Source organism: Varanus komodoensis, unplaced genomic scaffold (genome assembly GCF_004798865.1).
Source record: "Varanus komodoensis strain SLA01 unplaced genomic scaffold, ASM479886v1 scaffold55, whole genome shotgun sequence".
Lineage (NCBI taxonomy): Eukaryota > Metazoa > Chordata > Lepidosauria > Squamata > Varanidae > Varanus > Varanus komodoensis.
In genome coordinates this window covers 4810113-4822949 of record NW_025336157.1, presented here as the reverse complement: position 1 = coordinate 4822949, position 12837 = coordinate 4810113, and the positions used below count along the sequence as shown (strand labels likewise).

General features: G+C 53.7%; 2 protein-coding genes across 6 annotated transcripts in view; both read right to left on the bottom strand.

Moving 5' to 3' along the window:
• Positions 1-1950: 1950 nt before the first annotated feature.
• On the bottom strand, positions 1951-7768 carry PYGO2 (pygopus family PHD finger 2). The gene is made up of 3 exons (XM_044448529.1): positions 6512-7768; positions 5352-5401; positions 1951-3931 (listed from the first exon to the last, which is right to left on the bottom strand). Exons 1-3 carry the CDS (start codon positions 6798-6800, stop codon positions 2840-2842), a joined length of 1431 nt encoding a protein of 476 aa, XP_044304464.1. The 5' UTR covers positions 6801-7768; the 3' UTR covers positions 1951-2839.
• A 131-nt stretch (positions 7769-7899) lies between these two features.
• Positions 7900-12837, bottom strand: part of SHC1 (SHC adaptor protein 1) — a 40862-nt gene continuing 35924 nt past the window's right edge. For all 5 annotated transcript variants that reach the window (XM_044448526.1, XM_044448525.1, XM_044448528.1 and 2 more), the window contains 3 exons: positions 12442-12695; positions 10976-11100; positions 7900-8509 (listed from right to left, as the gene is read on the bottom strand). In XM_044448526.1, the coding sequence (XP_044304461.1) occupies positions 8455-8509; positions 10976-11100; positions 12442-12695 (434 nt within the window). In that variant the 3' untranslated portion in view covers positions 7900-8454. The remainder of the gene's footprint in view (positions 8510-10975; positions 11101-12441; positions 12696-12837) is intronic.

The following is a 12837-nucleotide window of genomic DNA, read 5'->3' as shown; positions in this document are numbered from 1 at the left end:
CCATTTACAGCAGACAGTACCCCTTTGGCTGGAATTTCCACCCCACCCTCGAGGTTCTAGCAAAGTAAAAACCAAGCCCAGGAGCTTGCTCCCCAGTTCCACAACCAAAAAACGGCTCCCCCATCCTCTTTCAGCCCAAACCTCACCAGCCCCTACAAAATCACCATAGCGTACAAAACTTGCACCTGTGTGTTGTGATTACAGCATTGGCCTCGTGCTCAGGGGATGCGGATTTTAATCCCTCTTCTGCCATGAAGCTCAGTGGAAGATTTGAGGCCAGTGACAGATTCTCAGCCTAACTTACCGCACAGGGTTGTCATAAGGAAACAAGAGACGATCCCACGAGCTGCTCGGGACTTCCTGGAGTAAAAGCACTCAGCAAACCCAAAGATGAAAGCTACAGCTTTAAGCTTAAAACCCCTCCTGGGCCTTTTCAGCAGTCCAGAACTGTCGGTTGGCAGGAAACTGCCCTGGCTCGGAGGATGAGGGGACTGCCTTGGCAGGCGAGCCAAGATGAATGTTGTGAAAGGGAAACGGAGGATAAAAGCACCACTTTTGTCACTTGGCTGCAAGGAACAGAACAAGAGGACAAGCTTAAGCACCACAGGGGTAAGGAGCTGCAAAGCTTAATGTGTGTTGCCTGGCACCTTGGCTTTCCTGGCTGGGCCGTGGTGCCCGCAGAGCATGGGGGCTGTGCGACCGAGCCAGGACGGCCTGCAGACAGAAAATGGGAGCGAAGGGAGGGCTGTTGAGTGTGATTATTCCAGTACTTGCTCGATTAGGCCATTGTTGGCGGGAGAGGCAGGGTTGGGTTCCTTGCAAGAGGAAGGAACGTGAGATATAAAAGCATTGTGATGCTAACAGTCCAGCAGCCTCCCAGCAGGTTCCAAGACAGCTAAGAGCAGGACTTGAAGCCGATGACCCCTTCATGTTGTTAATCTAATCTAATCTGCTACTCTGGAGGAGATTGCTTCTCAGTGTGGGGACTCCCCAGGGGTCCTGTGACTCATAGCCATTCCTTCACAAATGTCTTCGGATCTCCTAACACAACCACAACCACAACTGCATGCTCATACTTTGCAGCTGACCGGGCCTCCCAACACGTGCTGGACCTGAAGCAGGGGTGTCTGGCCCACGGGGTCGATGCAGACCCACTACTTCTGCTTCTGAAGGTGGCTTACAGCCATCAGGAGTAGCCATTAGGAGTGTTCTCCTCCACAGACCTGCCCAATCCCCTTTTAAAGCCACCCAAATCAGTGAGCAGGACTCCCTCTTATGGAAGCAAGCTTAGCTCTGTGCCCTGAAAAGATGCCACTCTTTTTATCTGTCCTGAATCTCCTACTAATCAATTTTATGGGATGACCTTGTTGGGGGGGCGGAGGGGGTTAATAAGAAAAGAGGAAATACTTCGCATAATTCTATATGCCTCTGCCAGAAGTCCCTCCCTTCACCTTTTTTCTAAGCTAAATATTCCCAGATGTTGGAACCGTTCCTCCTGGCTCATGTTAGTTGCCCCTTTCGGCACATCTTTGAACTCGACAATATCCATGTTGAGGTGCAAGTGAGCTGAGCTGCACACAGGATTCTCGAAGGGGCCTCACCCCAGATTTGCATAAAGAAATTACTTGCTCCCCTCGGATCCAGCCCAGGTGAACAGAGCTGCAAGACAAGCCTGCTTCGAGCACAAATACATGCCAGCAAATGAAAACGGACTCCTCCCGCCTCTTTCAAATGACTTCCTAAATGGGATGGTACAAAATTTTCTTTTAGTGTTCTCACATAAAAACAAAGAGAAGGGAGGCGGTGTGTATAAATCCAGCTATGCCCCGCTCCACCCCCACCCCAAACTCTCTCCCCAACGAAGGTCCAGCAGGATAGAAACAGGTATCAAAATCACATCAGAAACCATTTGACCAAAAAAAACAAAACAAAACAAAACATACACAAGGATTAGGGACAGGGAAATGACTGAAATCTTTTTTAAAAAAAACATTTTTTAGAGATGTCCATGAGTTTCCCTTGCATGGCTCTTCTTGAAGTCCCCTTGCGATGGGGATTGGCTCTAGAAAGTATTTAGTTCTTTTCTTTGAAGACTTCCATTCTCAGTCCCGTCCCTCAATAGCCCGACTTTTGCAGGCCGCTGATCGCTCTAAGCGCATGAGCTAGAAGCAGAACCAAGATCAACAGGAACCACGGAGGATGCTGGAGAGCCACCGCTGCAAAGCACTCCGGGCCAGGTGCCAGAATAAAAGCCCAACAGAGAGAGGGGGAAATCAGAGAAGAATAGGGCTCTGCCAATCATCGCCACCGCTCTCATTTCATTTGGAAAGCTATCAAACCCTCCGTGTGTGAAGAAGCAACCACAGAGACAGCTGCCCAAGACTGGCCATTTTACGGCTTCAAAGCACAGTAGTGGTCTGAACGAGGGTGGAGGGCGAGTGGAGAGAGAAAGGAGGAATGCCAGGAGGGCTATACTCCAAGAAGGGTGCTTCAGGCAGATACTGGCCAACCTGGCAGGGCCACTGGCACACAGCAGCAGCCACTGCAATGTAACCCTCTTTAAAACGGCATCTGCTATCCCAGATGAGCAGTGTGTGGGGCAAGGTGCCCCATGGAATAAAACCCCCCTGCTTCTGGAGGGCACCGGCCTTTAAACACCAAACAAATGAGCCTAAGCTCTTTGGGCCCTTCCACCAAGCGAGTCACGACCCACCAACGCAAAGTTTGCTCTCCTGCCTGGCGGGCCGTCCTGCGCAAGGCGTGGCGCCTGTGGGGGAAGCCAAGGGCTGTCCAGAGGTCTGCCGAGGCTCAGCACCTCGCCCTGCCCGCTCGCGGTCCCTCAGCCGTCGTTGGCGGCCACCAGCTGGCCCATGCCCTCGCGGATGTACACCGACTGGATCTCCTTGGTCTTCAGGCAGAAGTCGCAGGCCCAGACAGCTGAAGCCTCTGTGGTCAGCAGGCCGTAGGCGTTCTCCGTCATGCCCGTGCACTCCCGGTGGAACCACTTCTGGCACGAGGCCTCGCACAGGATGGCATCCTGGTCGTCGTTGACTTCGCTGCGGCAGGCCCCACAGGGGTACACGAGCCCAGGAGGCGGCTGGTGCCCGGAGTTCCCCGTGGCCTTGCCGGCCGGGGGCAGACTGTTGGCCTCCGGGGTGCTGGCGCCGCCGTGCCCCGCGCTGTTGGGTGCGAAGGCCGGCTGCTGGGTGCCATTGACAGCGGCGGGCGACCCCGTGTGCTGCTCCTGGCTGAACGTGGTGGGAGGCTGGCTGAGGGCCTTGCCTCCTCCGCTGTCTTCGCCGCTCGGGGGGAAGCTCGGGTCAGGCCCGGGGAAGGGGCTGGGGTTGGGGGGCAGGCTAGGGAGGTTTGGGTTGGGACGCTGCTGCATGGGCGACTGTCCGAAGAGGTTGCCGGGCTGGCTGAACCGCTGGGCCATGGGCGGCCCCCCGGGGGGGTTGAGGGTTGGCCCCGGGCCCATGTCTCCTCCGCGTGGGGGCTGGCCCATGGTTGGGGAGATCATGGGGCCGAAGCCGCCCATGGGCCCCTGCATGAGCTGCCCACTGGGGGGGCTGAAGTTCTGCCCCAGGGGCTGGCCAAACGGCTGGCCTCCAAAGCCCATTCCACCGGGCTGCACATAGGCGGGGTTCTGGGGGGGCATGTTGAAGGCGGGGCCCATCTGGCTTGGTCCAAAAGGGGGCGGCTGCCTCCGCATGGGCTGTGGCCCTCCGCCGTAGCCGGGCGGGACCTGGGGCCCCAGGGCTCCCTGCATGCGGAAGTTCCCAAACGGTCCAGGGTTGCCCAGGAAAGGTGCAGAAGCAGAACCAACTTTGGGGGCCCCGAAGTCATCCTCAAAGGGATTCGACGCCACCAGGTGGTCGACCATGGGGGTGGGCGGAGGGGCGAACTCTGAGAGGTGGGAGTAAGCGGGGCCCTGCGAGAAGAAGACACAATGGTAAGCTCAAGGGGAAGGAGGGCCTCCCACCGTGCAGGGGCTGCCATTCAGGCAGCAAGATGGCCGTTTTCACAGGCCTCAGGAATTACCCATTTACTTATTAGCAGTATTTACACACAGTCTCTCGCGTGAAACAAATCGCAGAGCAGTCTACCAGGGAACAAAAGCGAACAGAGAAACGAGGCCCAGCGCTAGCACACTCAAGAGAAGCATGAGGGGAACAGGACGACAGACTATGGAGTGCAACACGTCCATCAGGAGAGACTAAACAAACAGGGAAAGCCTTACCAGTAGCTTGTTTAGCTTCACATCTACACTGAGATACGGGGCTGATTGCTCTGTGAGCAAGCAAGGACTGGAAGGCTGGCACTGGTATTAGCTTAGGATTCCAGCTTTGTTGCAGACCCAAAAGCCAAGGCAATTGCTTTGGAAATAGCCCCGGTTGAGCATTTCCTGATTTGTTTAGCCTCTCCTGCTAGGAATAGGAGTCAAGCAGGATGGTCCAGCAGCACACTCTGGGATGCTTTCTATTTGCTCTGAAGCAGGGACCGAGTGAATGACAAAGATTTACAGGCCATGGTCATGAAGCCTAACAGAAAAAAACCAAAAATGTTTCTTCCTGCACTTGCAGCGGGATTTTGTTTTTAAACAAGCCAAGCAGAAATGCGAAGAACAAGTGTTGCCCAGCCAGCACATGCAGACACAGCGCGTTTGACCGAAAGGGAACTCCAGTTTTCACAGCTGCTACTTCAATGTTTAAGTTACAAAGCTGTGTTGTCCTGAGATACAAAGCAGGAGGTGTTTTCATTGATCAAAGCCTTCAAACTTCACAAGCAACAGCAATGAGTGGATAGAGAAAAAATAAAACATTAATAATACTTATCAGGAAAAATGTCTTGACTGTTAGAGCAGTGTGAGAACGGAACCAATGACCTAGGGAGGTTGTGGACGCTCCCACACTGGAGGCATTCAAGATGCAACTGGACAGCCACCTGAGAGGGATAGTTCAACTCAGGTGTCCTGCACTGAGCAGGGGGCTGGACCCAGTGGCTTTCGTGGCCCTTTCCAACCCTACTATTCTATAATTTTATTGCATGAAAGAACTAAGAAAAAATCCATAAAAACCTGAATCTTTTTGTTAGCGATACTGATATATTAGCCGCCATTTGCAGCCAAGCCATGAGTGGGTTACAAAAGAATAAAAACAAACTGCTGAACAGAATACACAGCCACAAGCAAAAAAGACCTTCATGACATGAGTTCAACTACATCATATGATGGAGAAAATTTAAACTAGAGCAAAGAAAATTAAAGCATGTATGAATGTAGCTCAGGGGAACTAGAGGGCAAACGGCAGAGGCTGCTCACACAGGCATGTGAATGGATTAACACACGTTACCTGGGTATTGGACTTGCGACGCTTCTTCTCTGGGCTCTTCATTTGAAGACCTAGTCAAGCGGGAAAGGCAAACAGAAGCATCAGCACCAAAGCCCAAGACCAGCCATCTACCCACCAGCCAGACATCAAAATCCCACCTTGCAACCAAGTCTGCCGAAGGTTCCAGTATCCCCCACAACCCCTGGTAACTCATTTGCATTTCCACAAAAAAGCACACACACTTTTTGACCCCCTAAACAGAAACCAGACTCCTGTAAAATAGTTTCCTGCCTAAGGCGGTGGGGGCAGGGATGTTATCTAACTTCTCCTAAGTCTTCACAAAGCCAAAATGAAAGCTATTCTTTTCAGAAGGCAGGATGACTTAATGGATTTTCTTGCCACAGGATGTTGCAACACCTTCCTGAATTGTTTTCAAGAGAGAACAGAGAAACTCAGGGAGACAAGCTTGTTACCCATGTTATCTAAACAGAAACTCTAGGTAAAGAGGAAGCAGATAAATAAAAACGAGTGGCAAATAACAAACAAAAATAAAATGAATCTTGCTGGCTTGGAGCCTGCCTTAAACTGCAATCTTGTGAGCATCTAACATAAGCCTTCTGAAACTCAACAGAACTTACTCCCTGATCAGTACATATATGATCAGAATCTTAGAGAGCTTTAAACTAGCAAGTAGGTCAAATGAAGTGAAGGTCTCCACCCTCTCACAGGAATACCATGGCTCGATCCCGCCACTTTGCCTGCTGTATCTCTGTCCGCTAGGCACTCATGCAATCAATACAATTGCGATGGAGAAGCTTTACCTGCTGCATTTCCTGTCTACCAAGACTGTCTACAAACAACACAGCTGTGATTAAGGAACGGGGAGGAGGAAGCGAAGCTTCGCCTCCCGAATTTCTTCCGCCCGACTTCCCTCTCTTCGGCACCGCGAATTCCAGGCCGAGGCCGAGTTCGAAGCGGCGACCCCTGCACCCCACTCGGGCTCTGGACGAAGCCCGCAGCACTCAACAGAGCTGGTCCCCCAGGCAGCGCAGCACGGCCAGGCGAGCCACCGGCGCGGGAGACCCCCGCCCCGCCCCGGGCCCCGCAGCCCCGGGCCCGCCCCCGCGCGCCCCCGCGCGCCCCCGCAACGCAGCCCCACTCCCCACCAGCGAGGCGCTTACCGGCCTTGCCCTGCTTGCGGCCTGGGCCTGCGGAGATGCTGCCGGGCGGAGGAGGCAGCGCCGGCGGACCCGGGGGCGGCGGGGCTGGGCCTACTCCCCCCTCCAGCTTGTCGGGGTGAGGAGCCGCCATAAGAGGGAGGGGGGAACGGGGAAGGGGGGGAGGAAAGGAGGAGCCGCAGCAGCTACAAGAACCGGGGAGGCGCGGACCACACCATCGCGACGGCACCGGAAGCGGAAACCGGCTGAGCCGCGAAGACAGAGTGCCTCCGCTTCCGCCGAAGCCTGCCATTTTGGACGGAGCGCCAAGCGGAGCCGCTCTAGGTTTTGATCCTCTCTATGGTGAGGGCCCGTGAGAGTAAGACGCCCCAGCGTGGGAAGAAAGCCGTCGGCCCAGCCGTGCTCGAAGCCGGAAATGACGACTCTGAGTGTCGTTCCTCGTAGCCCTACCTCTATTGGTTGTTGGGGTAATGGAAGGTGCCATTTTGGCACCGGAGACGAAGAAGAAAAGCATCACAATAAGCTGTTTATAGAATATTCTACCGAGCTATAAAAACTTTGAGTCAGAACCAGAAAATTCTAACCCTACAGGTGATTGAGCGGATTTTAGATGGAATGAAACCACATTTTTTACTCTTCTTTCCCGTGGTAGATTCCTATCATATAAAGTTCTGCCTTTTTTTGATAGACCCAGCAGCTATCCAATAGAAATAAAGGCTAGAAAGGCTGTTGTCCAATGGGACGCTCCCTACTGCCCTTTGGTATCCTGGGAATTGTAGTCACGAGCTAACTGCAGCATCTTATTACGAGGTGTTGCAAGAGCCTACGGAAAGCAAGCGCGCAATGCACGATGGTGCGAGTGTCGTAACCCGCTTCGATGCTATAGAAATGCATATATATATGTGCAGCATCAAGGAGCTTTCCTCTCCTCTTAGCATCTTCTATGTATGCAATATGATTGGTATGTTTATGCAAACAGAGCAGCCAAGTAGGAGTAAGGACTATCAAACTAATAAAGGTACCTCCATCTCATGCCCCTCAGCTGTTGGATGCCTTAGAACTCCTAGGATGCCCCAGTACCATATTTTATATTCCACTTTTTTCCTGCAAAGAATGCCAGGCAGTTTACATTATCCTCTTTCCCATTTTATTTTCACAACCACCCTGTGAGGTAGGTTAGGCTGAGAGCCCACAACTGGCCTAATGCCACCCAGGTGAGGATGAGAAGCTGGATCTGTCCAGTTCATGGCGTAATAGGCTAAACATTGCATGCCACACCCTTGGTGTGCAGCCCTAGATGTACATGTCCCGTTTAATTCATGAAAGTGTTTCATCCCTGCAGCTTTTAATAAGCCCTTCCATGAAAAATACTTGTTTTCAAAATAAACTGATTGATTGGGTTTGCCATTTTAGTCACATTCTTCTAGCAGATGAAACATTAAACAGTGCAACCCTGCATTTATGTTTACAATACAGGGGGCAGGGGCATAAAATCAAAGCATCAATTGTATGTTAATTCTAGAACAATCCAAGTTTTGTGTTAAAAAATTCTGCACAAACGGTTCAAAACAGCTTGTCAAGACATAAAATACCAGTATGGAAAGCTCATTGTGCCTTTGAACCACGATCAGGGTCAGCAAAAAGTTAACTTTCAGGTTGTTGGTTGTCCAGATTACAAAACGCTCAGCAAGGAATTCTGCAGCAAAGCGCCTGCTCCAATGCAGTACCTCATTTCAGCCATTCTGTTATTTTTAATGAAAATATGGATGCCTCTGTTCTGCTGCACCAAGCACCATCTTACCCAGATGAGATTTTCTTAAATAATAAAACAGGACAAAGGATGCCACCAAAACTAACACAGCTACCAAGAATGCATCATTAACTTGAGAAAATGCGTGGTCCTCCTTTCCATTTTGCTCGGCGTTCCAGCTGCATTTTCCTGGATTTTAAAACCATGCTCTATACATCAAAGTCATTTCTTTGGGATGGTGATCCTCAGCCCTGAAACCAAATGTTAGCATCAGACACAAGTACTGAATTGTTCTTTGAAAGTTCAGTTGACAGAGGATTAGAGCTGGCTCGGAGCTGCTCTTTGGCTGCCTGTTCCACTCGAAGACAAAGGAATATTCCCCTCTTATTAAAGAACTATAAGCTTGTCCAATGCTCAGTTCAATGCACAGGATCTCCAGCTAGGGCTGGGAAAGATGCTGGTCAGAAACAGCAGAGAGCAGCCAGAATTCCATTGCCTGCAGGCAGGAGTGGCCAAACGAAGCTTGATGGAGCCCTGAAGCTCTCCTGGGGCAATTCCAACTATCCTAACCCTAGGCCCCTAAAACGCCCCATGGATTTTGATGCTGGCTTGTCAGGGGAATGCAAATGAAGGCTCCATGGTGCCTTTTTATCCTGGGGTGGGAGTGACTACCGCACACAATCCCGCTGCCTCATCATGCCAAGCCATGCTTTCTTCTACAGCAGCCAGACAGAACCCCAGCTTATAATGTGCAAGCTCAGGTTGGGGTGTGCGCCACCGAGAGGGACCTCGGCACCTTTCAGAAGGTTTGACCCCTCACTCTCACCAGCCTTTGCCAACATACCTAATAAGAAGGGGCATTTTAAGGCCAAAATGCCAGGAAAAACACCGTTTCCCCTACTTTCTCCCACTACAGGCAATACTGAGCTAACCAGGCCCACGTTTGGGAACTGTTAGTTTACCGAATTGAAGAGCTGGGAAGCTAAGAGCCAGCATGGACAGAGTGTTAAAATGTCCTTGTCATTTTGTCTCACACCCAGCATTTGTTGTGAGGAAACAGGTTCTTTTCCAGGTGGGGTGCAGCTGAACAAATGTTGTCCCATTCTGGCTAGGAGCTCGCAGGGGTGGATCCCCCCGCCCCACTTTCACTCTGCCCCATAATATCTAACTTTCCCTCCTACACCCAGCTCAAAAGGATCTTCCTGCAGCCACGGGCTAAAGAAATACCAACTTTAATAATAATAACCATTGGGTTTCCTTTGGTATAATCAAGATAAAATCAAAATGATACAAAGTGAGCGTACAGGATTGGGAAGGGGGGGGTGAGGTGAGAACAAAGCCCCACGGCACGGTGAGGCCGGCACAGTGATCAGAGATTGGGGCTGGGGGCTACACTTTGGCTTCTGGAGTATAACAAGAGACATGCAACACTAACTTATCAAACTTATGTACAGACCTGGGGAAGAAGGGGAAGGGGAGCAGCCTGGAAGCGGCAGGAACGCCTCCCCCTCCCCCTCCCCCCCCGTCCAAGTCCTTTGGGTGCTCTGGGTGCTCCACCCCCAAGCTCTTGTCCTTGCAGGAAGGCCTCAAGCCCAGGAATGTGCATCCCATAATCCTGAGAGGCCCCTGTGCTACCCAGGCTGTGCTTTCGGGGTGGGGGGAGGAACTGTAGTGTAGGGCGTGGCCAAAATTAAGCGCCCCCACCCCCAGCAGCTCAGCCCGTCTTTGCCAATGAGCACGTATGAGGTGTGTGTGTGGGGGGCGGGGGTGCTGGAGCCTGTGGCCACTGTGCTGGTCCTGGGGACTGTGGCCTGTCGGAGGGTGGGGGAAAGGGGGGGGAAGAGCAGCCGGCCTCTCCCCACACGATCCCACTGGTGCTCCGAAGAGGCCCGCGAGCGTGCTGCTGCGGGGGCGGGAGGGGGTTTGCATAAAATCTCAGACCTACAAAAGGGTCAAGGCACACAGAGTCCACACGTGAAGTGGGTGGCGGTGGCTGGATTTGATGTGTGGGGCCGGGGGTGGGGGGGGTGCCCTTTTTGTGCTTGGAAGAAGAGGAGGATCCTGCAGCCTCCCTCCTGCTTCCCCACCACTCCCTCCCCCAAGAGAGACATGATCGGGGACTTTGGCATGATTCGGACGTGTCAGGAGACTCGGCAAGGGCAGGAATGGCTGTTCGCGCCCATCTGCTGGGGAAGGAGAAGACGGGTGAGGTTACTTGGCTGGGGGCGCAGGTGACGTCTGGGGTCCTTCTGTCCAGCCAGGGAAGCCGCACGCACTGAATCCAGGAGGGTGCCATGGATTCAAGACCTGGGCAGCCTCAGTAAGGACTGGCCCCGTGGCTTTTTTTGGGGAGGCGAGACAGTGCTGCTCCTGACCTTGCTTGGCGGCAAGAAAGGTGGGGCACACGAGCCTAAGTGTGTGTGTGGGGGGTGCGTGAGTGTGTGTTTTCGTCTACCCAAGAACACACGAGAGAGCCAGCTCAGTGGGGGAAGCTTTGGCGGGGATGGTGCCGCTCCGGCTGCAGCAGTCAAGGAAGCCACGATGCCCGAGGAGAGGCAGCACGCGTGTGGAAGCAGGACCCATAAAGCAGGGTGAGCCAAGGGGCGGTGCAGAGAAGGGGCAAGGCAGCAACTGCGTGTGTGTGTGAGAGAGAGAGAGAGAGGAGAGAGAGAAGGCGGGACAGAGACCCAGATGCCACCCCTGCCGCCCCTCCTCACGATCTCCGTTCCACTGGCTGCTGGAGGCAAAGCTCGCTGCCAGCCGAGATGATCGGCAGCCGATTGTCCATGTGGTAGCTGATGAGGTGGTTGACGCTCTCAAAGCGGTGATCCTTGGTCCGGACCTGCACGGGGGGAGACAGGAACACCCAGCCCTGAACTGGTAGCCCAGTGTTCTCCCGCAGAGATGGGGGGGGGCCGCGGGTCTTCCCCCTTGGGCTTGTTTCACCCATACAGTGGGGCCTGCACGGGGCCCCAGAAGGAGCTTCCCCAAGTGGGGAAACTGTTTTTGAAGGAATGGGGAACCCAACTACTGTGCCGACTCAGACCAAGGGGTTATCCAGTCCCACATTCCAGTCACAGGAAACCCACAAGCAGGACACGAGTATGAGAGCACCCTCCCACCCATGATACTGGAGGTGGGCTATAGCCATAAGGACTAGTATCCTCGTAGTACGTGACTGTCTTTGCCCAGATAACCGGCAACTGATTGCCATGATCTAACTCTGCACTGCCTAAAGAAATCCTTGCTTTCATCTGCCCTGAATCTCCCACATTCCGCTTCATGGGATGATCCCCTGGGGGGGTTCTTGAATGATGCACAAGGGACAAAAATGTCTCTTTATTTGCTCTCTGTAACCAGGCAGAATTCTTCCGTGTCTCTCCTCACTTGCCCCTTCTCTAAGCTAAGCAGGCCCAGATGTCACCACCTCTCTTTGCAGGCCCTTGAACCGTTTAGTTGCCCCTTTTTGCACCTTTTCCCACTCTAGAATATCCTTTTTGAGATGCAGTGACCAGAACGCTACTCAATATCCTAACTGTGGCTGCACCATGGATCTGTAAAAAGGGAGGAAGAGATTGGCCTCATGTTTTATTTTGCATTCCTTTCCTAGTTAGTTTGCCTTTTTCACAGCCGCCGTGACCATGGGGGCAGGCTGGTCGGCCACTCCGGGAACAGCATGCTGGTCGAGATGGACCCTTGGCCACATGCAGTGGGCCGCCTCCCTTAGTTCCAGTCAGCCACAACCATCAGGAACGGGTCACCCTGTTCAGAGGGAGCTGGCCTCCATGCACCGGTTGCTGGGAAACAGCAGCAGAAGACTTGACTGACGCATTATGCCCATGGTGCCTCAGGCGCTGTTCATCCTTTTCCTCTCCCTTTGATCCTCACACCTCCCCTGACTAGAACCCGAAGCAGCCCAGTGCTCTAACCACTAGCCGCACTGGCCTTTCTGCATGCCACTGTGCTCCTGTGGGCTTCCCACTGACCGGCTGCTCTGGGACACAGGAGGCTGGGCTGGGCCAAGCCAGCACAGTCGCTCTTATTCTCCCTCCACCCCGGTCACAGAACCTTTTCCGAAAGCCAGCAAGCTTCCCGCGAGGCTGGGGAAGGGGCAGCCGGGAAGGGTCTTCCTCCGTCTGGAGCAGTTAACCCCTGCCACCCCAGCCCCCCAAAAAAGACTTACCACGCCTTCGGGGTCCACGAGAAGCAGGTGCTTGGGCTGCCCGCCCTGCAATCCGGTCAGCACGTACTGGCCCGGCGTGGTGGTGCTCTCCCGCACCAGGAAGTCCCCGTTGGCCTGCAGCAGCTGCTCGGCTTCCTTCCGGCTCATCCGGCCGTGGTACCAGGGCTCGCGCCGCAGCTGCTCCTCCATGGAGGCCACCAGCTGTGCGGGGGGGGCCGCGGGAGGCGGCACCCGCAAGGCATCCTCGAAGGGCTCTGGAGGAGAGGGACGGGCCATGAGGAGGCGGCACTGGCACGCCCAAGGCGAGCCTGGAGATCTCTATCGCAGCGAGGGTGACAAGCTTGCTGCATCCATTCCAACAAGCCAGCTCGAATCCTCGGGACCAAGAGGATGCGG